Source organism: Lutra lutra, chromosome 3, assembly GCF_902655055.1.
Source record: "Lutra lutra chromosome 3, mLutLut1.2, whole genome shotgun sequence".
NCBI lineage: Eukaryota > Metazoa > Chordata > Mammalia > Carnivora > Mustelidae > Lutra > Lutra lutra.
This window is the reverse complement of record NC_062280.1, coordinates 94,601,296-94,628,099: the sequence shown is the minus strand read 5'-3', so window position 1 is coordinate 94,628,099 and position 26,804 is coordinate 94,601,296. Positions and strand designations below refer to the sequence as shown.

The window sequence follows — 26,804 nt, the reverse complement described above, 5'->3', positions numbered from 1 at the left end:
GAAACTGATGTCGGACTTCTGACTCCCAGAATTTGTAAGAAAACAAACTTTTGTTTTTTAGTGGCTTAACTTGTAGTTTTTTACAGTGGCAACCGGAAAACAATAACTCCTTGGAAATAAATTAGCACCGGAAAAAAAAAAATCCTGAGGCTTTTTCTGAAACTAAAGGAAAGTGTTGGACTTTCCAACAGAGCACTTCTTTGTGCCTCTGGCTTCTCCATTGTGGGCTTCAAAGAATCCATCCCTCCATTTAGTGGCACCTGAATGGGTGTCAGTCACTTTTTGGGAGACTTTTCCATACAGAAGCCAAATCCAGGTACAGCAGTCCTGGACCTCAGTACCCAGTGGTGAAGTATGTGTACGGCAGGCCTCATATTTTTTTAGATGCTTCTTAATTTACCTACTTAATCTAATTAGTTTTCTCTGTCTGCAGCCTGTCTGCCATTATGGCTTTGGGGAAAAGGACATGGTAAAGGCCACCTCAGATGGGAGATGGATGCAAGGCAGGAGAAGGGTCTGTTGGACAAGAAGAATGGAAAGTTCTTCCTCTTGCTGCCAGAATGGGTGCTGGGAAGGAAATGCAAAGAACCTGAGGGAGGGGGAAGTGGAGCCAAAGGAATGTAAATCCTGGTTTCTCTGACTCAGGGCTGATGTTGTAAAGGTGGGAGGTTTGGCTAAGGAAAAGGAAGAAACCTCAAGAGTTTGTGTTCCATGCTGTGTTTGGAACTCTGGGAAGAGATGGCCTCCAGAGGCCCCACGCCAGAAGGAGGGCCTGACTGGCTCCCCAGAGTTGCTTCCCCTATTGAGAGTCTCCAGAAGTTCGTGCATTCCCTGAAGAGGCTGCTGGTGCTGTCCATAGGCACACCAGGAGAATGTACCCTAAATCTCCCAGGGCACTGATCCCGAGGCCCTAGGATGCCCCAGGGCCAAGTAGGCCTCATCAGCTAGAGAAAGATGGTCCAGGATTTGGCTTAGAGGAGACTGTAGCAGTGAATGTCACCAGGGTCAGCGGTCACCAAGTGGACATGGGCCTCTACTGCAGGCATTAGAAGAGGTCCAGGGACTACTTCTGAAGGACCTTCTTGCAGACCCGAGGCCCTTGCTGGCTGCCACACCTGGGTGCCTAATAGCTGAAAGAGGAAGGCTGAAGAGAATTTACCCAGAAAATTATTTTAAATAGAAAGGGAACAAATTAAAATAGTCCAAACTGAAATAGCTTTAATTGGAATTGGTACTTTCCCTGATTATCTACCAGGAAGGGAGGTCTTAAGGAAGATGTAAAGAATTGATTGGAAGGGAAGGCAGTTCTGCCTTTAGACTCACCAAGAGATGGTTTCCCCTAGCTCCCGTACATTCAAGGGCCCTTCTCTGGCCTTTCCAGCTTCCTTCCCTCTCAAAGATAAGGAGTCCCAACAGAGTCCAGGTTCCCTACCCAACCCCTATCTCTTCCTAGTCCTTAGGACTCTAGAACTCCCTGCCTATATGGCCCTGAGCCAGCCTCACGGATGAAAGAGGCCTCTTTGGAGTCTGACTGGAGGAAAGCTTACCCTAGCTACGTGTATACTCCAGGCCTGGCATGGATGACAGGCAGCTGACTTGTGAATTGAGCTTCGCAGGATTGACAGCAAACGCAAGAAGGTCCCGGCTGAGGTAGAATTCAGCTGAAATGAGAAGGGAAGCAAGGGGGCCAGGGTAAAAGGCTGGGGTGGAGGCACATTCCAGATGAAAACTTCATCCCAGAATTTTTTTTTTTTTTTAAGATTTTATTTATTTATTTGTCAGAGAGAGAGGAAGAGAGAGCGAGCACAGGCATACAGAGTGGCAGGCAGAGGCAGAGGGAGAAGCAGGCTCCCTGCCGAGCAAGGAGCCCGATGTGGGACTCGATCCCAGGACTCTGGGATCATGACCTGAGCCGAAGGCAGCTGCTTAACCAACTGAGCCACCCAGGCGTCCCCATCCCAGAATTTTTATTAGAACCTAGCTTTCCAAGATGTTAGGAAAGCAAATATGTTAATTTAGGGAAGTAGAACAGATCTATTACACATCTGTTAATTTCAGTTTTTAACTTTTAACTCTTAAGACTTGTGGTTTATGACCTCTTCTTACTTTCTCACACTGGACCCCATACTTGTCTGGGGGCAGCCTGGCATAATGTCCTTAATTTAGTAACATCCCAGATATAGACCATGTATTTCTGTACATAATGGATCTTATCAAAGGGGAAATAGAGTCCTAGGAATGTGCAGAGCAAAGACCGGAAGCCAGCCCACCATATTGCTGGTTTTCTGCACAGGTGTATGGTATGTCAAGTTCCTGGCCTGGCTCAAGTTGTTTTTATAGGGTACATCCTACCCCACTTTTCATGTGTCCTTCCAGAAAGTGACTCTGACTGCCCAGTGCCAGAGGCTCCCATGCTGTGCTCTTGCAGGACCCTGGGTACAGTGAACATTTCTTTCATCTGTGTGTCCCCAGCTACCAGTGCAGGGCCTGATAGAATATGTTGTCAGACTGTTTGTTGAGCTGGGCAGCTGCTCTCCCTCCTTTCTGTTTCTTGACACACCTGTAAATGGAGCTTTGTGCTTGAAGCACTCACAGCAGGACAGCAAGCTCATAGAGCCCTCCTGGCTTTTTAGCATGTTACCCCTGCTTCCTGGAAATCCTCACCTCTAAAAAGAAATTCTTCTTAACCTTTCTTGTCAACTATGACAATTGAACTCTAGTCCATAGCAACTTGGGGAAAGTAATGTGGTTGTCCTTGGTGAAGGGGTGGGGAGTGTAGACAGATGGGGAAGTAGCAGCTTCCATTACTTACTTACTCTTCCCAGGCCGAATATCATCTTTTCTTATCAGGACAGTGACCCCTGCACTCTTCATGCTGTAAGTGGGGGGAAAATTTTAAAAAGACCAACTTATCACGGCACGTCTGATGACCTGAATCTGGAGGTGATAGAGGGTAAAAAGACTAGCTGTTTAGTAACAGAAATCTGATGAATTTAGTCACCTTGGAAGCCTGAGAAGGTTGCTTAAGCCTCCCACATTAACAGTGGGTAGTTCTTTTTTAAAAATTAATTCAGACATACTGAGAATTCAGCTAGGTCCTTGCTTTGTTTCTTTTGCTAGATTATCATATAATTTTACATTTTGTGTCAGGGTATTCCTTTTCATGCTGCTAAAATTGAAAAGAGGTAACGGGGGAAAGCAATTAGTAACTCTTCTCTGCTTTTGTGATTTTTTTTTTTTTCCTTCCTCTCTAAGGCTCAGCTTATGTCATAATTACGAGAAAGGTGAAGAAGCTGAACTCAATTCTATGTGTTGTATACGTTGTTAGACACTGTAAATGGGAAAATATGACCTCAAACTTCACAAAAGTTCTGGGGGGTTCCTGGTCACCCTACCGTTCCCATTTACTAGTAGGTGACTGTTATCTGAGAGCTCTCATCTGTGTGGCTTGGTTCAAACACGTGCTTCTCCATTGTTCCTTAAGAATACTCAGCTGTCCCAGGCAGCTAGCCTGAGAACTTTCTGTCCAAAGCCTAAGGTTACTAAATTTCAAACATGCCCAATAATGAGATTGTTCTGCAGCTATTGGAACTAATTTTACCTGGCAGTACAATTTTCCTCTCACAAAGACAACAATATTCCAAGTTTAATAAATGATTATAATTGAGCATTGAATCGCTATTCCTTAAACAATCTAGTCCATGTAGAAATAAAGGACAGGAAGGGTCAGTAGTAAATGCCTCTCCCTTTCCTCAAGACTTTGCCCCCTTGTATAGAGGTCAGTACTTTAACTACTTAGAAGCCCTCTCCCACCCGCCACCACCAAAAAAAAACTTTCTCTAGATTGTGGTCTGCAAGTGATTTGCTATGATCCAAAGGACCCAGGACTCAGGGTGAAACTAAATAGCAAATGTCTGAAAGATGAATTTTTGGTAATGGCTTTTTTCCTGCTTGCCCACAGCACGTCCTTTCTGTGTAAGATTGAAGTACCTACTTTTCCTTTCTATACCAAGTTCCCTCATTGGTTGTCTCCATTACAGAGAGGACAATGTTGTACCATCTACCTTTCTGTCACTGCCACTACTGTAGCCTCCCAGAAGCCATATTATGTGTATGTACATGCATATGTATATATACACACACTGATTTTATAATGTTTCATAGTTGTTTATATATTGACTGGATGGATGGATGGATGGATGGATGGATGAATGGATCAAGTTCAATAAGATCAATAGGGAACAAGCTGTAGGTAATTAAGATTCAGGTGTATAAGCAAAGTTTAATGTTTAGACCACCACAGAAGTAGAGAAAATGACTTCAAGATGTATTTCTGACTTCAGGGCATAAGCTATATATCTTTGCCTTGTTTCATCCCTTGCCCGATCTGTAATGAAGCACAAATGGTTCTAATGGTCAGAAAAGTTTGATAAATCCCCCTAAGCCTCAGATGTTAAAATGCTTTTGAATTTAGCTTTAGCTTAGAGAGGCATGGTTCATGTTTGTGCTGGATGTAATCACCTCAGTGAGTGAAGTATGAAGCTGCAAATATGGCCAGCACTTTTCTGCACAAATGTTCATGGTCCTTTCATGAAACTCTTAAGATTTTTAAGGACTTTGATCTTGGTGCTTCTGGAAGGCATTCCCAACAGGACTTAGATTTCAGTTTCTGACTTTCTCTGGAGTTCTGATCTCCTATGTTAGCTTATAAGGCTCATTTTCATAAAAAATTAGCAGGATGCACAGAGCATCACTTGGAAGAGCTGTGTAGTCTTTGAAATAGGCTACTGACTTCAATACTGTAAATGAAAGGAGACTCCAGTTACACTTCTTAGGGGCCAAGATTATTGGTAGTGGGATTTGGAAAATTCTTCCTGAGCCAAGTCAAATAATGTTGGATTCTTCTTTCCTGATGCTTGTTATGTTTCCATTTCTAGAAGACTTTATCATAAAAATAGGCCATCTTCCATGGGGTGCCTGGGTGGCTCAGTTGGTTAGGAGTCCAATTCTTGGTTTCAGCTCAGGTCATGATGTCAGGGTGGTGAGATGGAGCCCCGCTTTGGGCTCCCTGCTCGGCATGGTCTGCTTGAGATTCTCTCCCTCTGCCCCTCTCCCCATTCATGCACTTGCTTGCTTGCACACCTATCTCCCCACCACCACCACCAAAAATCAGCATCTGGGCACATGTACTAAGTGCTTGGCACTGTGCTAAGTATTTCACCTGCATCAATTAATTATATGGTATAGATATTACTCTAAAATTGTATGAATGGCTTAATGGAGTCTTTTAACAGTAGAAAAAATTAGAGTCACTTAGTTCTATTTGACACTAGGACTTATAATTTTATCAGTATACTTTGCCACCTCTGTTTTCTCAAAATAAGTTTTCGGGCTTAAGGAGTCTACACACCTTCTAGTGGTTAAGAACTATTTTATAGATTTAAAATAATGCATTTAAAAAATAACCTTTCCCCATGAGTTGCCTAATGGAAGGAGGCTCTGAATTGGATTGTGCCACTAGCTACTAGTTATCCTCATTTACTCCAAATATCTTCTCATTTCCTGGTTTTCCAGTCCTGCATACTTTGCTCTTGCTGTTTTTCCTCAGTAATTTTGTATCCATTGGTATAGTTCAATATCCAGTCTTCCAATAAATGTTTATTAAATGATTCATTTTATACTAGAATGTTCCCAAGAAACATTCATATTTTTTAAGATTTTATTTGAGTTGGAGAGCGTGTGTACATGTTCATGCTTGCAAAGTAGGTGGGTGGGGGAGGGGCAGAGGGAGAGGAGGAGAGAGAATCTCTAGCAGAATTCTCATTTAGTGGCAGTCCAGCAGGGGGCTCAGTCTCAGGACCCTGAGATCATGACCTGAGACAGAAACAAGAGTCATTCACTCAACCAACTGAGCCACCTAGGCACCCCTCTTTTAAGTTTTTGTCTGGTGATTTTTTTTCACACTTGAAAAGAAATTAGAATCTTGAAATTTGAGAAATCGGAAAGCCATAATGCCTGACCTAATTTGATGATTGTATGATCTGTAGTGTATCAGTTGCCACTCAACCCTTGAGTTAACAGACCATCAGTAATAACATAGAACAGTGGTCTTGAGATTATGTGGTATCGTGAAACTTCATGCTACAACTGCCAGTGTTTTCTTTGGCCCTTAAAGAACTCTATTGTCTCTGTTAGACTACTCTAGTACATCAATTCATATAGGAACACTTGATCTGATTTGGTCTACATAGCCCTGCTAATGTAGTGAATGTGTTTAGGGCATATTTGACATACTGTTTGACTAATGGTGATTTTTTTAAGTGTGGTGCCAGACTCGTGTGAGATTCAACCATGGTTTTCTCCTTTCCTTTATCCCTCAGATTCTGAAGGTGGCCATGGAGAGTGGTAGTGTGTGTACCTGAGAGGAGAACTATCAGTCTGCTTGATTTAATTTAGAAATTAAAAATTAAATACAAAAAGTTAATAGTCAATAGCATTTTGGAACCTTGAGTGTATGAGAGATACTGTTTTAAGCTTTCTCACAACTCTGTTATAGGTTCTCTTATTATAATAATTTTATAGGTGAGTCTATGCATAAAGATTAAATAACTCCATTCATGTAATTCCCAGATGTTTGGAGTTGGAATTTGTATTCATACCATTTGATAAGAATGTCTCTGAATTACATCATATACTATAGCTATTCTTTATTCTTGATGCTTTCTTTCATTAATGCAAAATAGCTCAATATAGGCATTCATAAATCGAGTTTGCTAATTTAGTTTGCAAAATTTCAAAATATCATTGAATGTTTATCATAGTTGTCAAATTATACACTAATGTGGAAAATAATTTTCAAAACTTCTTTGGAAAAAAACACCTTACTTTTGTATACATAGAGGTTCAGATTTCAAATAACAATGCTTTTTAAAAGTATTTAAAATTCCACTTCATGTTAATCAGTGCATTGTCATCTTGGGAGGAAAAATACCTTGGGAAGATAGAAGTCCCCTAAATGGACTCCAGATTGGTTATCTAAACATGTAACTGAAATAACATTTGCATGTATCCTACTTAAGATAAAGTATATTGGCGTTTTTCATTAATGGCTATAATATTTCCAATGGAAAAAACCATAGGTGATGTTGGCCTTGTATGCAATGGATTTTGTTCCTAGAATGTAGATAAAAACAAAAGCAAAAATTGCTCAAAACCAGTGAATAACCCCACCTGGCACAGAGCAGATGTACAAACTGGGAAGTATCGTGTATGCATCCATTGTCATCTTAGCTAACTCCTTGGTCCTAAAACATTGGGTGGATTTGGCTTTCAGTTATTAAGAAAAAAAAAAAAAGATTGAGTTGTTCTTTGTGCTCAGAATAATGAAACTGGGTATTTACCCCAAAGATACAGATGTAGTGAAAAGAAGGGTCATATGTACCCCAATGTTCATAGCCGCAATGGCCACGGTCACCAAACTGTGGAAAGAGCCAAGATGCCCTTCAACAGATGAATGGATAAAGAAGATATGGTCCATATACACAATAGAATATTACTCAACCAGCAGAAAGGATGAATACCTAATTTTTACATCCAAATGGACAGGACTGGAGATTATGCTGAGCGAAATAAGTAAAGCAGATAAAGTTAATTATCATATGCTTTTACTTACTTGTGGAACATAAGGAATAACATGGAGGACATTAGGAGAAGGAAAGGAAAAGAGAAATAGGGGAAATTGGAGGGGAGACAGACCATGAGAGACTGTGAGACTCTGAGAAACAAACTAAGGATTTTGAAAGGGAGAAGGGCAGGGAGATGGGTGAGCCTGGTGGTGGGTATTAAGGAGGGCACGTATTGCATGGAGCACTGGGTGTGATACATAATGAATCTCGGAACAATGAAAAACTAAATTTTTTGAAAAAAAGTTCAGAATATAAGAATGAGCAATTAAGTGGAGTACCTATGTATAGTTACCCTGCATTATAAAACTTTTCATACAAAGTTGATTGTTAACAATGTTGATCCTAAGCTGTGGTATGTTTATTCCTTATAACTTGGTAGATTTTAGAGTTGTCATAAAAATTATCTTAAACTGGGATTTCTTTAGGATGAACAATTCAGCAAATACCTATTAACCTACCCTATATCCACAGGCACCATGCCAAAAATGGGTTGTCTGTGGGCAGGCTGCAGCAGAACCACCTGGGACACTTAAAGACAAAAATATATGCCTAGAATTCTGCCCCAGAGATGCTGATGCAGTAGGTCCGAGGTCATGCCCTAGAATCTGCGTATTCTCCTAGATCTCCGTGGTTAGCAATGAGTTTAGAAGAGTAGTTTTCACCTGGGGTAACATTTGACAATGTCTGGAGCTTTTGGTTTTCACAACTGGGAGGGTGTATGTGCTGCTGACATCTAGTAGGTGGAGGTCAAACATGCTGCTAAATGTCTTCCGGTGCACAAGAAACAAATACCTATGCAAAGTGCCCAACCTAAAATGTCAATAGTGCCAATACGGGTCTAGAGGCTACAAAGATCCCTACAAAGTTCATAATTAGGGTGAATAAAAGATACCGAAAATACCCTGTATAAATGAATAAAAAGTCACTAGCTCTAAGAATCAAATACAGAATTTACAAAATTTCTTAAGTTCTTTACCTCAAGATTTATTGGTGGTTTTATGGTATGACTAGAGACCTTCTAGTTAAAGTTTGTGAAAGAAATTTTGAATTATCTGAAATTGATAGGATATCTGTAATGGGAGTTACCTGGATAGATTATGCCTATACTTGAAAAAAATATTTAAAAATTTTCTCCTGAAATGTTAATAAGGATAACAAATATAACAAATATATGTATAATATATATAATTATATAATAATATATAACATAATATATATAATATATATAACAAATATAACAAAAATAACAAATTATTTTTTTAAATACTGGTAATGAAGCAAAAATAGGACTGTTTCCAGAAGTGCCATTTAAACAAAAGAAGTAAATTAAAATCAAGGAAGAATTCATATGATATTCATGGTCTTGTCCCTTTTTTGTCCTCGTTTTACTCTTACACATTCTTTCCTAGTTTTAGATCATTCCTAGAGATCAGATACTCACAAGCTTATGTACAATAAATTACTGGAAGTTATTTTGGTTGCTGTCAGTGCAACCAAATTGAATTAATAATGAAACCAATTAAATCTTCAGATACCCCCACTGGCAACCTTAAACGTTTAATTTCCAGAGAGAAATAAGGTTAGCGGTGTTGAACACCTTTTCCAATCACAGTGATAACCAAATTTTCAGACATCGGGGGATTCTGCTATTTTGTTGAAGTACAAGCAACAGACTGATTTAATCAAAATAGTAACAAAAGAATTCTTTTTTTTTTTTTTTTAAAGCGGTCTCCTGTATCTCTGATGATAACCAGTCGGCAGAAATGATGGAATGCCTCAAGCAGACAAATGGCATGCCTCCCCTTGTACAAGAATGCACAGTCCCGTGTCGAGATGACTGCACCTTCACAGTTTGGTCCAAGTTTACTCCCTGCTCCACAAATTGTGAAACAACCCGAAGTCGACGGCGACAGCTCACAGGTAGGATATACCTTTCATTTCTTAGCTTCAGACAGGGATGCACTTCTGAACCTGCAAAAGAAAATGGAAAGTCCAGGAATACTAGAAATTATATTGGGTCTCTCCTTTTCTCAGCCCTTGGTAGACTTTAGAGTGGTCATAAAAATTAAGCTTCCTGATGCTATGCATCTAATGCACCTATGCCTGGCACATAATAGGTACTAAATTAATACTTGTGAAATGAATGATATGAACCGTTCTACAGCTGCAAAGTTTCTCTCTATATGGCTTTATAATCTTTACAGTGGTAAATGGCAACATAGCCACCTGCTACCTTGGAGTAGTTAATGGCAAAATTTCTGGCATGTGGTCATGCCAGGATCTTGGCAAGGTTGAAAGCAGTGACTGATGTGTAAAATTCCTCAATAGGCAGATCTAATCTAGATCATTCTCTTTTGCCATTACTTTATAAACAATTTGATATTTTAGAATTTTAGTTGTAAGATAAAAGTCAAATTATATATGTAGGTTCTGCTTTTGTGGTATATTATTTTGGCTCTGTTTACATCTATGTGATTTAATGGATATAAAAGCAATTAATAGTTGAATGAAGGTGCTGGGGCTATTTTTGCCTATAATGTACAAATAATTGATGCAGTATAGTATATTGTATTTCTTGGCTAGATAAATATCCCACAATTTCTTTTAGTTGTATTTGAATATGCAGAAAACTTAATTTAGGTAATAAAGACCCAAAGGAAAAAATGCCAAAATAATCATTGGGATAATATAATTGTTGTTGACATTGAAGAATTAAGCACAGAAGACCATTTGTTATTACAAGAAGTTCAAGAGCTAATTCTCTCGGTTTCAAATTCCCCTTGTTTGAATGTATGGCTTACAAGATTATGTTTTAAATTTAACTGTAATGGATTTAATTAATCGATGAGAGCTTGTAACGGGGTTTCTACACACAAATCAGAAGCCCATTCATGAGTAGGTAAACTCTATAATCAAATAGAAACAAAAAATATGCTGTACTTTGTGTTCTCTTCTACAAAAATCTATGAATACATAACTTTGTACAACACTGCTTGTGTTTCTAAGATGAAAAAAGTTCTAGGGAATATAACGGGGTGGAATGTGTTTGACAGGAATAATCTCAAGTTCACCGGCAACAGTAAAACTTGGTGTGCACGTTCATGCATAAGGCTTCAGAAGCCATCATCCTGGCAGTTCTCCATCTTTGGGATAAGAATATCCTTTAGAGGGAAAACAAAGTTTTAATTATTGGCCAGTTTTCTGTTCTTGAGTGTACTAATAGTATTTTATACCTGCAAGTTGACAATGGGAATATAGAAGAACCTAAAATATTTATTGAACTAGTACAGTTTATTTTGAACTGTCAAAACTAAGTAAGCATTTGGCTTATTTAAAATACACTTTGTTACATAAATATTGGAAGAACCATTGTACATTTTTCTCCAAACTCTATCCCAAGAATTACTCCTACTAAAATAAAATTACTTAGAATTTTTCTAAACCATTGGTTATGCTTTTTGCTGGGTAATTGATCTCTGTGTGTCTTCATGTCTTGGAGACACCAACTGGTCAATTTCATGAAACACATGAGATGTAGGGGGAAAAAAACCCAACAATTCTGTATCACTGAGTGTGCAGTAGGCAGTAGTGAATTGAAATTTTTTACTTAAGACATTTTTATTATTGTGGTACTATGTTTGTATTTCAGTCTCTCACATGTAGTTTGGTGGTAAACTCAATCTCTTACATGAATGGTAGTAAAAGGTGGACTTAGACCATAAAACTGCGATTCTCTTTAATACAGACACATAAAGAAGCATGTAGACAAAAATACAAGCTACTCCATGGAGTAAGGGACCATCTAGTGTTTTTCTCTTTTCCATTTTTAACATGAAACTTCAGTTCAGTTCTGGATATCTTGGGTGTTGTACCTAAACTAGATCACCACAGGTTTTGGATTGAATGGTAATTATAGCAGTTGTTTATAAGTGCTGAAAATAATCTATTGGTAGATTGGTTTAGGTTATTAATATGCAAAATAACTGGATAAATAAAACATATTTAATAGTTTTATGTTATTGAAACAAAAGTTACAAATTTCCATCTCACTTAATGGGGGGAATGTCTTTACAATTGTATTAGGGATTTGTTTTCTTTTTCTTTTCTTTTTTTTTTTTTTTTATTAAAGATTTCATTTATTTGACAGAGATCACAGGTAGGCGAGAGGCAGGCAGAGAGAGAGGCAGGGAAGCAGGCTCCCTGCCGAGCAGAGAGCCTGATGCGGGGCTTGATCCCAGGACCTTGGGATCATGACCTGAGCCGAAGGCTGAGGCTTTAACCCACTGAGCCACCCAGGTGCCCCATCTTTTTCTTTTCTTTTCTTTTCTTTTCTTTTCTTTTCTTTTCTTTTCTTTTCTTTTCTTTCTTTCTTTCTTTCTTTTTGTTGTTGTTTTTGTTAACTTGTGTTTTAGTAGTAAACTAGTTCTTAATCCAAAAGATTAATACTGATTTTCTTTTTCTTTTACTATAATGTTATCAAAGTAAAGGACCACTAATAATTTGTTTCTTGAGAACCATTTCTGTATTAACATACTCAAATCCATCTTCAAATAGTGATGTCCTCTATTTAAGGTTATCCCAAATACAGAGAGTGCATATATTCATACAGAATACTTGTTCTGCCAGCAACTTTTGGTTGCCTTATAGATGAATATTTTTCTTCTGTTTCTTGCTTTCTCACTTACTCCTTTTGTCTTCCTTTTTCCCCTACCCCATTTTTTAAAATCTCCTTTTCTTAATGAACATTTTTCTTGACCACTTATGCATGCCTATGCCTTAGGAATACTACTAGGGAATAGACATGATCCTCATTTAAGAGTTTATAGTATAATGGAAGATATTTTATTACAATTAAAACACAATATAGAATTTCTAACAAAAGCTGTTGTATTAGTGCTACATTAAATTCTTATTGCTGTAACAAATTACCACAAATTTAGTGGCTTTAAAATAACACAAATTTATGATCTCCTAGTTATGTAGGTCTAAAACAAACTTCAGTTTCACAAGGCTGAAAACAAGATGTTGGTGGAACTGTATAACTTTCTGGAGGCTCTAGGGGGAAATGCATTTTTTTTTCTTCCCCCTAGCTTCTAGAGGCTATCCATATTCCTTGGCTAATGACTCTTCTTCCATCTTGAAATTCCGTAACCTTATGTGTGACTATCTCTTAGGAAAGGTTTCCTAATTTTAAGACCTGTGATTAGGTTGTACCCACCCAGATAATCCAGAATAATCTCCTCTCAAGGCCCATAATCCCAGTCACATCTACAAAGTCCATTTTGCCGTCTAAGGTAGCATAATTACAAATTCCAAAAACTGGGGAGCGAACATACTTGGAAAGGCAGTTTGTGATAGGCAGAATAAGGACCGTACAGAAGAGTACCTTTTACATACTTGAGGTGAAGTGTCTCAAGAATGGCTTTCTGGCAAGGGTAAGGTATTAGTTTGGACTTCAAGGACAAGTGGACATTAACTAGACCACGGAGGGAGGTTGGAACTTAAGATAACTTTTGGCGTAAGAAATGCAAAGGCCGGTAGGGAGAGGGTGGTTGTGTTACAGACACTGGGGAGGGTATGTGATATGGTGAGTGCTGTGAGATGTGTAAGCCTGACGATTCAGACCTGTACCCCTGGGGCAAATAATACATTATGTTCATAAAAGTAATTAAAAAATTCAAAGGCCAGAAACCAATGAGTAATTTCCAGGAACTGAAAGATGTGCTGTATGTCTAGCTTGTAACATGCCAGAGGCAGAATGACACAACTTAGATAGGAGGCAGGTCCTAATGGTCTCAGTACTGCAGAGCAGTATGATGACCATAGCAGAGGGTCTAGACTTCATTCCATGAAATATGGTAAGTGAATGAGGAGTTTTAAGTAGATAAATGATGTGATCGAATTTCCATCTTTGTGAGCTGCTTCTAGTTGCAGTGTGGGCAAAAGACAGGAGGAATATGAAGTACAATGGCTATAAAATACTGGAAGAAGGTGTTGTGGGGATTTAAGAGATTTGGAGATGGGCTACATATGGGTGGTATTGGTCAGAATGGAAACAAGGCCTGATTCAAGAGATAGTCATTTAAAATGATAGATCTTTGTCATTAAACAGATAGATGCAGATAGTACAATAGAATTCAAGCGTGACATTTTAGATTTTGACTTGACCTTCTTGATATAATTGGGAAATGAAGATGGAGAAAGGAAGGCCCAGGTGTGAGGAGGTTGAGTATGAATTTTGCCAAGTTGAGTTTGATAGGCCCTTTAGGTTCTAGTCTGTGGCTCAGAAGCTTGAGCTAGAAATCTAGAGATATAGAGGGTCCTTTAAACTCGTGAGTGAAGATAACAGATCAGAAAAGAAGAGAACCTAGGACAGTGCCCTGAGAAAGCCCATCAGTTAAGAGGTGTAGAGAGGGGAAATAATGCAACAAACAGATGCGAACTTCCCAGAGGGATAGTGGGGGTGAGGGACAAAAAGGTAAGATACAGTGGAATTTGGGAAGAGTATTTCAACAGTGATGATGTTATCAACATTCTGAAAAATCATTGAACGATTAAGCCTGAAGGTAATGTAGAGAGACATTCCAGGGCTTCATTTGCTTTATTACTTTGTCAATAGTAAGTAGAGTGTTAAGAAATAGGTGGACTCTGAATCCAGGCTTAAATGAGTTGAGAAGAGAATAGAAATTGAAGAGATGGAGACATTTAAGGAGCACCAGAGGCTTCAGTATGCTGGGTGCTGGTAGGAAGAAACCAGTCACCACACATAGACCTATCTTTCAACCAGTAAATTCTCACTGCCATAAAGACTGTGTTTCTCAAACATTTTCTCATTAAGTGCTCCTAATGGTAAAGGCAAGTGAATATATCTTCCCAGAGAGAGCGGCATGGCTGAAGCTCCAGCAACATCTTTCAGACCCTGCAGGAATCCTTATTTATTATGACCGTAAGCAACATGTCAGACCATAGAGCCAGTCATCCAGGCAATAACTATAAAATTATGTATAAATTCTTTGACAATGAGATAATATCCCATGCATCAGCTTGAATCAAGCTTTTCTAAAACTCCTATAAACACTGGGAATAAGACCAATAAAGCAGCCTACTTCATATTTTTTTATAACCAGCCAAGACTCTAGATGATGACTTATTAATGATGAAACAAAATATAATCAGATCTATTAGAAAACGTTTAGGAATCTAGTAGAAGTATGTTGGCAGGAAAGTTGAATCAAGTTACATGCGGACTTGAAATCCCATTAAATGTGATTATCAAGTACTTAGCAATGAGAAATGATTCTGTATTCTCATTACTCAAAGACAGGATCACAGCTAAAAGCTCCATCAAAGTCAATTGGTTAAGGTAAAGTCATATTCTAGAACACTTAAGTTAAAGTCTTTCAAAGTGGAAATCATAACTTTTTCTCAGATTAAATTACCCAACATTATTTGACCATTTATTTCCTTTTATTGTGTCAGCATTTGTGAGCTGCCTGATGGCAAGGACTAAAATAAGTTTGACTTTGTCACTCTCACCCCAAGTGGTACCTAGCCTCACTCCAGGGCCATTGGATGAGATATCATTTTGTTCTTTGAATAAATAAACTGTTTCCAAAAACGCGCATCAAAATGACAGGATGTTACTATTTCCAGTGTTTTGTTGGTTTCCCTGGAAACCATTAATTTTCAGGAAAACAAAGTAATCTGTTTGTTCTTAGCAACACGTTATAGAGAAAATCATAAACAAAAACTTTCCAGCTGTTGAGTCACTGTAGCAAACAGCTTTCAGTTTTTTTTTCTTGCCACTATCCAATATAAACCATTTTTAAATTTTTTCCAAATTATCTTTATTATTATTATTTTTTGTTTGACAGAATATATGAGTGGGGGGGGGGGCACACCAGGCAGAGGCAAAGGGAGAAGCAGGCTTCCTGCTGAGCAAGGAGCCTGATGTGGGGCTTGGTCCCAGCCAAAGGCAGATGTTTAACAGACTGAGCCACCCAGGCGCCCCTCAAATTAACTTTAATTTCACAGTTTCTTTGAGAATTGCTTCCATTGTCCTAGGATTTGCTTTCATGGAAAAAAAAAGGGGGGGGGTGTGGAGAAGGGCAGGGGAAGGCCATATTTTATTTGATGTTTAGTAAATAAACATTAGTAAAGTCAATAATGTGACTTTCAACAAAACAGATTGGAAATTAATGTATCAATGTTTTGTTTTATTTTGTTTTTGAAACAGGGAAAAGCAGGAAGAAAGAGAAATGCCAGGACTCTGACCTGTACCCTCTCATAGAAACAGAACTGTGCCCTTGTGATATATTTATATCTCAGCCTTATGGAAACTGGTCAGATTGCATTCTTCCAGAAGGCAGAAGGGAGTCTCAACGGGGATATCGGGTACAAGGAGACAGCAAAGAATGTGGAAAAGGCCTGCGCTTTCGAGCAATAGCCTGCTCTGATAAAAACGGGAGACCTGTTGACCCCTCCCACTGTAGCAGCTCTGGTAAGGAGATGGATGAGGAGGAACAATATACATATAGCCCAGGAGGTGTATCCAAGTCTAGAATTAGTAGCTTTGTTCTATAATATTTCTTTCAGTTTTCCTTTGTTAATGACGCACTGCCTTTCATAAAATATAGGCATTTGGAATACATGTGTCCATATTTCACTGATTATTTGGAATGTGATTATTTTGGATCTTTGACTCTCCTCACTCTATACTTGACCACTGACCACTTAGTTAGCTGTGGATGAGTACAGTTGCTTTACTTAATTAGAAAAGCTGTATTTAATACAAAATATATTTTGTGGTGGTCTTTGGTGCTCTGATCATATGCATAGAAAGCATCAGGCCTTGAATTTCTTCTAAGGTAGTTGACAAATTACCAATGAAAACGTTGACTTAAAATGTTTTGCAATGCACTATATAAGTATACCCAAAGTAATAGAATAAAACTGTAGAAAAAAGCCATCAGGGAGAATTTTGTGAGCTGTTAATCAGGGAGAAGACTGCCTTTTTTTAACCTTGGGAGAATTTGAAAGAGGGGTGAGTGGAGAAAAGAATGAGACTCAATCTAGTTGGGATGAAGATTGATAGGGGATGCTGAGACTAGTGATTACAATGGAACATAATGAATTTCAAACTCTAGTTTGTGACTTATTTTTTTTATAAGACTAAAATGGTAAGGAATTTTACAGAGCATATGAAAGAATTCATGTTTGGCAAACTCTAGGAGGAAAAAAGATTTTGGTCTCTATCATCAAAGTATTTGTTTTAATAAGCTTTCTCAATAATAATTATGATGAGTTGAATTCATTTCTGTTATGGAAGTCAGGTCAATGACAGTTTGTCTTCATAGTCAATGGATTAACTGTTGAAGATATGCCTGTATCATCTTGTGAATGCAACCTAAGGCTTAATAACCCTTTAATTGGTGATATCATTGGCTCTGCTTCCTGGGTTACTCTATAAAATTTTCTTCAGTAGCTTGACTCAGAGAAACATTATACACATCAGAAGCAAGCTGTGGACCCATTTTATGGAAGCCAAAACTGGTTGACTTTAATTTTTGTTTTTGGTTTTTATATATGTATTGGTTCATTTTCCAAAACTAGGTTTTCCTTTTTCCCATTGAAATATATTTGACTTCCAATGTGTAAATTTAAGGTTACAGTATGTCCGTTTGATTATTCATATGGTAGTGATTAGCACTATAGTGATAATTAGCATCACTATCACATTACAGAGTTATTTCTTAGTGGTTGGAATAATTAAGTACCAGTCTTTTAACAAGTTTGATTATAATACAAAATTGGTGTGTGTATTCACTATACTGTGCATCAAATCTCTAGGACTTATGTACTACTCATTATAAATTTAAACAGTTTAATAATATCTGTCCTAACCACACCTCCCCATCCCTTATCTCCTGGTAACCACCATTCTACTGTTTTTACCAATTTGACTTCTTTAAATTCCACATATAAGTGATAATCTACAGTACATGCCTTTCTCTAACTTACCTTACTTGCTATAATGTCCTCAGGGTCTATCCATATTGTCATAAATGATAGGATATCATTTCTATGGCCAAATGTTTTACTTTTTAATATATGAGATATATTTTATCAAATATAGATCGCATCTTCTTTATCCATTCATCTGTTGATGGGCACTCAGGTTGTTTCCATATTTTGGCTATTGTGAAAAATGTTGCAATGAACATGGGAGTATATATATTTCTTGGATACTCTATTTTCATTTCCTTTGGGTATATACCCAGCTGTGAGATTGCTGTATCCCATAGTAGATCGGTTAATTTTTGAGTAACTTTAATATTATTTAACATAGTGGTTGAGGGAATGTACATTCCCACAACAGTGTACAAGAGTTCCCTTTTTTCCACATCCTCCTCAACACCCATTATTTCTTTTCTTAATTAAAAGCATTCTAATGGTTATGGTGTTATTTCACCGTGGTTTTGAGTTGCATTTGCCTGATGGTTATGTTGAGCATCTTTTCCTGTACCTCTTGGCCATTTGGATGTCTTTGGGAAAATGTCTGTTTCTCTTCCTATTTCATAATTAGATTGAAAATGTTCTTTATATATTTTGGGTATTAACCTGCTATCAGATACATGGTTGGCAAAAAATTTCTCCCATTAGCTCTGTTGCCATTTCATTTTGTTGATTGTTTCCTTTGCTATGCAGAAGCTTAAGTTTGATGTAGTCCTATTTTGTTTTGTTTTGTTTTGATTGCTCTGGTGACCTATGAAAAACATTACCAAAGCCAGTGTTAAAGAGCTTCTTTACCACATTTTTTTCTAGGAGATTCCTGGTATCAGGTTTTCTATTTAAGGTTTTGATCTATTTTGAGTTAATTTTTTTGAGTGCTGTAAAACAGGGGTCTAATTTCATTATTCTGCATTGTTCTCCCAACACCATTTGAAGAGACAATTTCCCCATTCGGTGTTATTTCTTCTCTTGTTCACTGAAAATTCATGTTTGTTTTTTTGTTGTTATGTATGTCACCATACAGTACATCATTAGTTTTTGATGTAGTGTTCCATGATTCATTATTTGTGCATAACAAACACCCAGTGCTCCATGCCCTCCTTAATACCCGTCAACTGGGCTCACCCATCCCCCCACCCTCCTCCATTTTGAACCCCTCAGTTTGTTTCCTGGAGTCCATAGTCTCTAATGGTTGTCTCTGATTTCCCTCTTTCACTTTCCCCTTCCTTCTCCTAATGTCCTCCATGTTATTCTTATGTTCCACAAATAAGTGAAACCATACGATTATTGTCTCTGTTTGATTTTTCATTTAGCATAATCTCCTCCAGTTCCATCCATATTGATGCAAATATTGGGTATTCATTCTTTCTGATGGCTGAGTAATATTCCATTGTATATATGGACTATATCTTTATCCATTTGTCCGTCGAAGGATGTCTCAGCTCAAAGCAGGAAAGAATATGCAGTGGGGAAAAAAAAAAGTCTTTACAATAAATGCTGGGAAAATTGGACAGCTATATACAGAACAATGAAACTCAACCATTCTTTTAAACCATTCACAAAGATAAACTCTAATAGGTGAAAGACCTGTAAAATAGGAATCCATCAAAATTCTTGAGGAAAAAATGCATGGGTTTATTCTGAGCTCTGAATTCTGTTTCATTGGTCTGTGTTTCATTTTTATGCCAATAATATTCTGTTTTTATTCCAATACTTTGTAGTATAATTTAAAATCAAGAAATGTGACATTCCTATATTTGTTCTTCCTTAGGATTGCTTTGGCTATTTGGGGTCCTTGGTAGTTCCATTTCTCTTTATGTGAAGAATGACATTTTAATGTCAATTCAAATTCAATGACATTGAATGACATTGATTCTATTGATTCTATAGAAGGCTTTATGTAGCATGGATATTTTAACAAAATGCTTCAGAACCATGAACACAGGTTTGTTTTTTTTTTCCATATGTTGTATCTATTTCAATTTTTTTCAAGTAAGTTTTATAGTTTTCATTGTACAGATCTTTCACTTGGTTAAATTTATTACTATTTATTGTTTTGGTGCTATGGTAAATGGGATAGTTTTATATTTCAGATGCTTCATAATTAGTGTATAATAACATAAATGATTTCTGTATGTTGATTTTCTTTTTTTTATATCTTGGAATTTTACTGAAATTGCTTAACTTCAATAGTTCTTTGGCTGAATCTTTGACCTTTTCTATACACAAATTATCAACTGCAAATAGTGACAATTTTACTTTCTTTCTGATTTGGATGCCATTTTTTTGTTTAATTTCTCCAGTTAGGACTTCTAGTACTGTATCAAATAAGAGAGGTGAGAGTGGGCAATTTTGTCTTTTTCCTGTTCTTAAAAGGAAACCTTTCAGTTTTTCTTGAGGAAACTATATTCTTCTGGTAGATGGAATGTTTTATATATGTCAAGTCTATTTGGTTTAAAATACAGTTCAATTATAGCATTTACTTGGTTGTTTTTTGTTGTTGTTTTTGTTTTTGTTTTTCCTGTTCAGGTGATCTATCCATTACTGACAGTGTGGTGTTGAACTCCCCTACTGTTTTTATATAATTATCTATTTCTCTCTTCACATTTGTTAGTATTTACTTAATACATTTAGGGGCTCTGATAATGGATGTATATGCATTTATGAATGTTACATCTTGATAGGTTGACTCCTTTATTAAATAATCTTGGTTTCTTATTTTTTGTTTTTGTTTTTGCTTTTTGGCCTGGAGTCTATTTTTTCAAAGTATTGCTATTCTTTATTTTGGTTTCTACTTGCATGAGATATATTCTTCTGTTCCTTCAAAATTTGAGTGTATGAGTGTCTTTGAAGATGACACGAGTCTCCCGTACGTATCATATGATTGTCTTGTTTTTCTATCCAGCCATTCTGTGCCTTTTGATTGGTGAATTCAACCCATTTATACTTAGAGTGATTATTGATATGTAAGGACTTACACAAGATGGCAAATAATAAAATGGCAGTGTATCTCGAGGGTATTTTTCCTTTTTCTGCCTACCCTTGTAAATTGATACTTTTCCATAGTGATATACTCTGTCTCCCCCTTTTTTATTTTGATCAATCTACTCCAGATTTTTGCTTGGCAGTTACGAAGAAGCTTACTTAAAACTTCTCACAGATAATACTGTCCATTTTGTGTTGATAACTAATCTCCATTTGCCTGTAGATTCTCTACTTTTCACCCCTCCTTTGTATATATCTGATGTCACAGTTTACCTCTTTTATGATTTATGCCTTTATGCTCTTCAACAAATTATAGTCACTGTGATGATTTCTAATATTTTTTAACTTTTATACTGTAGTTCAGTGGTTAAGACACATTCTAGCAGAGTTTGCTTTCTATTTTTCAACTTTATCAAACTGTTCTGCACTTTGATATGTTTTCCTCTCTCTGATTGGTGTCTTTTCATGTTTTTGTATTCTTTGGGTAAATATCCTAGTAGTAGGATTGCCAGATTGTAGGGTAGTTCTATTTTTAACTTTTTGAGGAACCTCAGTATAGTTTCTAGAGTGGCTGTGTCAGTTTGCATTCCCACCAATAGCAAGAGGGGTTCCCCTCTCTCCACATCCTTGCCAACACCTGTTTCTTCTGTTCATTTTAGCCATTCTGACAGGTATGAGATGATAACTCCTAGTTTTGATTTGTATTTTTCTGATGGTGAGTGGTGTTGAGCATCTTTGCATGCATCTTTTAGCCATCTGGATGTCTATTCATGTCTTTGGCCCATTTTTTAATTGGATTATTCATTTTTTGGATGCTGTGTTTTAGAAGTTCTTTATATTTTGGATACTAACTCTTTATCAGAGATGTCATTTGCAAATACCTTCTCCCATTCTGAAGGTGGCTTTTAGTTGTGTTATTTCCTTAACAGTGCAGAAGCTTTTTACCTTGATGAAGTCCCGGTAGTTTATTTTTGCTTTTGTTTCCCCTGTATCAGGAGACATTGCTAGAAAGAAGTTTCTAAGGCCAATGTCAAAGAAATTACTGTGTTCTCCTCTAGGCTTTTATTGTTTCAGGTCTCACATTTAGGCCTTTAATCCATTTTGAATTTTTTTGTGTATGGTGTAAGATCATGGTCCAGTTTCATTCTTTCTTTTAAATTTTTTATTAATTTTTTATTTAATTTCTTTTCAGCGTAACAGAATTCATTGTTTATGCACCACACCCAGTGCTCCATGCAATGTGTGCCCTCCATAATACCCACCACCAGGATCTCCCAACCTCCCACCCCCTGCCCCTTCATAACCCTCAGATTGTTTTTCAGAATCCATAGTCTCTCATGGTTCATCTCCCCCTCCAATTTCCCTCAACTCCCTTCTTCTCTCCATCTCCCCATGTCTTCCGTGTTATTTCTTATGCTCCACAAATAAGTGAAACCATATGATAATTGACTCTCTGCTTGACTTATTTCACTCAGCATAATCTCTTGCAGTCTTGTCCACGTTGATAGAAAAGTTGGGTATTCATGGTCCAGTTTCATTCTTAGGCATGTTGCTGTTTATTTTCCCAACACTGTTTGTGGAAGAACTGTTATTTTTCCCATTAGATATTTTTCCTGCTTTATTTAAGGTTAACTGACCATATAGAACAGTTTTCTATTCTGCTCCATGATTTATGTGTCTATTTTATGCCAGTACCATTCTGTCTTGATGAGTATAGCTTTGTAATATAACTTGAAGTCTGGAATTGTGATACGTCTAGATTTGCTTTTCTTTTTTAAGGTTGCTTTGGCTATTCAGGGGTCTTTTATGGTTCCATACAAATTTTAGGATTGTTTATTCTAGCTCTGGAAAATGCTGGTGGTATTTTGATAGGGACTGCATTAAATGTGTAGATTGATTTGGGGTAGTATAGATATTATAACAATATCTGTTTTACCAATGCATGAGCATAGAGCGCCATCCCATTTCTTGGTGTCATCTTCCATTTCTTTCATGTGCTCTGCAGTTTTCAGAGTACAGGTCTTTCACCTCTTTGGTTAGGTTTATTCCTATGTATCTCATTGTTCTGGTATAACTATACATGGGATTGGTTACTTAGTTTCTCTGCCTTATCAGTGTAGAAATGAAACCAATTTCTGTACATTGACTTTTGTATCCTGCAACTTCACTGAATCTGTGTCCATCTAGCAATGTTTTGGTGGAGTCTTGCAGGTTTTCTATATAGAATATCATGTCATCAGCAAACAGTGAAAGTTTGACTCTTCCTTAACAATTTGGATGCCTTTTATTTCATTTTGCTGTCTGATGGCTGTAGCTAGGAGTTCCAGTACTATGTTAAATAAGTGGTGAGAGTGCACATCCCTGTTTTGTTCCTAACTGTAGAAGAAAAGCTCTGTTTTCCCCATTGAGGATGTTGTAGCTGTGGAGTTTTCATACATTGTCTTTATTATGTTGAAGTATGTTCCCTCTAAACCTGCACTATTTGAGGGTTTTTTTTTTTTTTTTTTTTTAATCATGAACGGATATTGTAGAAAAAGCATCTGACAAAGTACATCTATTGAACCATTTGGTTACTTTTGTTTTTTTGTTGTTGCTGTTTTTTTTTTTTTATTTGGTTACTTTTCGATGTACATGTTAACTAGAAATCTGGATCCTGTGGTGGAATATGCCAAGACACTTCTATTCTGTGCAGATGTCTAATTAGTTATAAAAAGGGGAGTAAAGAAAGGAATGACTCCTATTGTCATGAAACCGAGGTCACCGACATATTGATTTAGTCATTCATGTGATCAAAACCTGTATATTGAACACCAGCTATGTACCTGGTCTTTTATGATTTGAGTACACATTTAAGGGGAAGTAGAATACTTGTGAACTTTATTGTCTAGTGGGGGATAAGAATAAAAGGAATTTCAGGTCTTTATTAGCTCTTTGGATGCTGAGTATAAAATCTTTAAGTAAACTTTAGGGAAGTCCTTGCTGAAGTGACAAAAATTTGAAGTACAAGAAAGTAGGAGAAGGAAGCCACCACATAAAAAGTACATATGAGACCATTTCAGGAAGTGGAATAAGCATGTTCTAAGGAGTAAAGGAGTAAAATATGAAAGTTCTGCCAGCAAAACAAAGGAAGCTCTGTGGTTTACTATAGGGAGTGAGAATTCTGTGAAATGAGGTTGAACAAGTAGGCAGAATCTTGGGGGACAAAGCAAGGAGTATGGATCTAATTTAATACAATCCTATGTGAAAAGAAAGGGAGGTAATATAATTCAAGCTTTAAAAAATATTTTTATTGACATACAAGAGGTTAGTTTGAGGCATGCAGCATAATGATTCAGTATTTATATATATGGCAAAATTGGAACAATTAAGTCTAACATCGATTAACATACATAGTTACAATTGTGATGTTTTAAGACTTAGAACTTTCTAATGTACAAAACAGTCAATAATCTATTGTATATTACATCCCCATGACTTACTTAGACCCGGAAGTTGTACCTTTTTACCTATTTTGCCCACTCCCAATTCCCTACCTCTGACCACCACCAGTCTATTTCCTATGTCTATGAGTTGAGTTGTGTGTGTGTGTTCATCACTGGTGGTGGTAGTCCCCCTGCCACACACACATATAAGTGAGCTCATACAGTATTTGTCCTTCTCTCTGTCTTACTTCACTTAGTATAATGCCCTCAGGGTCCATCTGTGTTGTCATAAATAGCAAGATTTTTTTTTTTCTTACTATGCTGGGTGATACTCTGTTGTACCTTTCCATTGTGTTTTATTTATCAACTGTCAGTGGATACTTCTGTTGCTTTGCTATTAGAAATAAGTCTCCAGTGAACATGAGGGCACACATATCTTTTGAAGTTAGTGTTTTCTTTTTTTTTCCCAGATAAATACTGGAAGTGGAATTGCTGAGTCATTGATAGTTCTATTTTTAATTTCCTGAGGACCATTTATACTGTTTCCAATAATGCCTGAGCCAATTTACATTCTCACCAACAGTGCACAAGTATTCTTTCTCCACATCCATGCCAATACTTGTTATTTCTTGTCTTTTTGATAATAGCCATTCTAAGAGATGCGAGGTGATTTCTTGTTGTGGCTACAATTTGCATCTAGATGATGAGTGATGTTGAGTATCTTTTCATGTATTTTTTGGCCATCTATCTGTCTGAAAGTTTATTCAGATCTTCTGCCCACTTCCTAATTAGGGTTTTTGGATTTTTTTTTTAATTTAATTTTATTTTTTTTTTCAGTGTTCCAAAATTCACTATATATGCACCACACCCAGTGCTCCATGCAATACGTGCCCCCCTTAATACCCACCACCAGGCTCACCCAACCCCCCATCCTCCTCCCCTCTAAAACCCTCAGTTTGTTTCTCAGAGTCCACAGCCTCTTATGGTTTGTCTCCCCCTCCAATTTCCCCCAGCTCATTTCTCTCCATCTCCCAATGTCCTCTGTGTTATATCTTATGTTCCACAAGTAAGTGAAACCGTATGATAATTGACTCTCTCTCTCTCCTTGACTTATTTCACTTAGCATAATCTCTTCCAGTCCTGTCCATGTTGATTAAAAAAAAAAAAAAAGTTGGGTATTCATCCTTTCTGATGGAGGCATAATACTCCATTGTACATATGGACCATATCTTTATCCATTTTTCTGTTGAAGGGCATCTTGGCTCTTTCCACAGTTGGGTGATTGTGACCATTGCTGCTATGAACATTGGGGTACAGATGGCCCTTCTTTTCACTACATCTGTATCTTTGGGGTAAATACCCAGTAGTGCAATTGCAGGGTCATAGGGTAGCTCTTTTTTTAATTTCTTAAGGAATCTCCACAGTTTTCCAAAGTGGCTGCACCAACTTCCATTCTTCTTTCTCTCTCTCTGTGTGTGTGTGTGTGTGTGTGTTTTGGGGGTTCTTTGTTTTTTACTGAGTTGTATGAATTCTTTATTTTCGTTATTAACCTCCTATCTGATATGACTTGCAAATACTTTCTCCCATTCTATAGGTTCCTTCCATTTTGTTGATCATTTCCTTTGCTTTGCAGAAGTCTTTTTAGTTTGATGTAGTCCCCGTAGTTTATTTTTGCTTCTATTGCTTTTGCTTCTTGTGTCAAATCCAAAGAGATTATTGCAAAGACTGACTTATAGAAACTTATCACCTATTTTCTTCTAGGAGTTTTATGTTTCCAGGTATTACCTATTTAAGTCTTTATTCCATTTTGAGTTAATTTTTGTGTAGCTATAAAATAGTGGTCCAGTTTTATTCTTTTCATGTGGCTGTCCAGTTTTCCAACAGTATTTATTACAGACTATACTTCCCCCATAGTATATTCTTGGTTCCTTTGTCATAAATTAACTGTATAGGTGTCGGTTTATTTCTGGGCTACCTATTCTGTTAAATTGGTAGATGAGTCTGCTTCTAATGCCAAGATCATAGTACTGTGATTAGTTTTGTAGTATAGTTTGACATTAAGCATTATATCTCTGGCTTTGCTCTTTCTCAAAATTACTTTGGCTATTTGGGGTTTTTGTGGTTCTATAGAAATTTTAGGACTTCTTTTTATTTCTTTGAAAAATGCCATTGGAATTTTGGTAAGGATTGCAATAAATATGTGGATTCTTTTGATTAGTATGGACATGGTAATATCAGTTCTGGTCCATTAGCACAAAATATCTTTCCATTTATTCTTCAATTTCCTTTATCAGTGTTTTACAGTTTTCAGTTTATAGGTCTTTCATCTCCTTGGTTAAATTCCTAGGTTTTGATTCTTTTGATGTAATTATAAATGAAATTGTTTTTCTTTCTGGTAGTTCAATATTAGTGTGTGTATATACAGAAATGCAACTGATCATAGATCTGTATATTGAATTTCTGTATCCTGCAAGTTCACCGGAGTTATTAGTTCTTAACAATTTTTTGTGTTGAGTCTTTAGAGCATTCTATACATAATTCTGCATCTGCAAATAGAGTTTTCTTTCTAATTTGAATACCTTTTATTTCTTATCTCTGGCTAGGAATTCTAATACTATGTTGAATAAAAGTAGTAGGAGTGAGCATCCTGTCTTGTTACCGATCTTTGAACAATTTCCAGGTTTTTATCATTAGGAATGAT

The 26,804-nt window shown here is 37.0% G+C and overlaps 1 protein-coding gene across 1 annotated transcript in view; it reads left to right on the top strand.

The window, feature by feature from the left end:
- THSD7B (thrombospondin type 1 domain containing 7B) overlaps positions 1–26,804 on the top strand; it is a 742,649-nt gene that overhangs the window by 495,728 nt on the left and 220,117 nt on the right. Inside the window, exons 12-13 of the mRNA XM_047722487.1 lie at positions 9,411–9,605; positions 15,922–16,185. Coding sequence (XP_047578443.1) covers positions 9,411–9,605; positions 15,922–16,185 — 459 coding nt within the window. The remainder of the gene's footprint in view (positions 1–9,410; positions 9,606–15,921; positions 16,186–26,804) is intronic.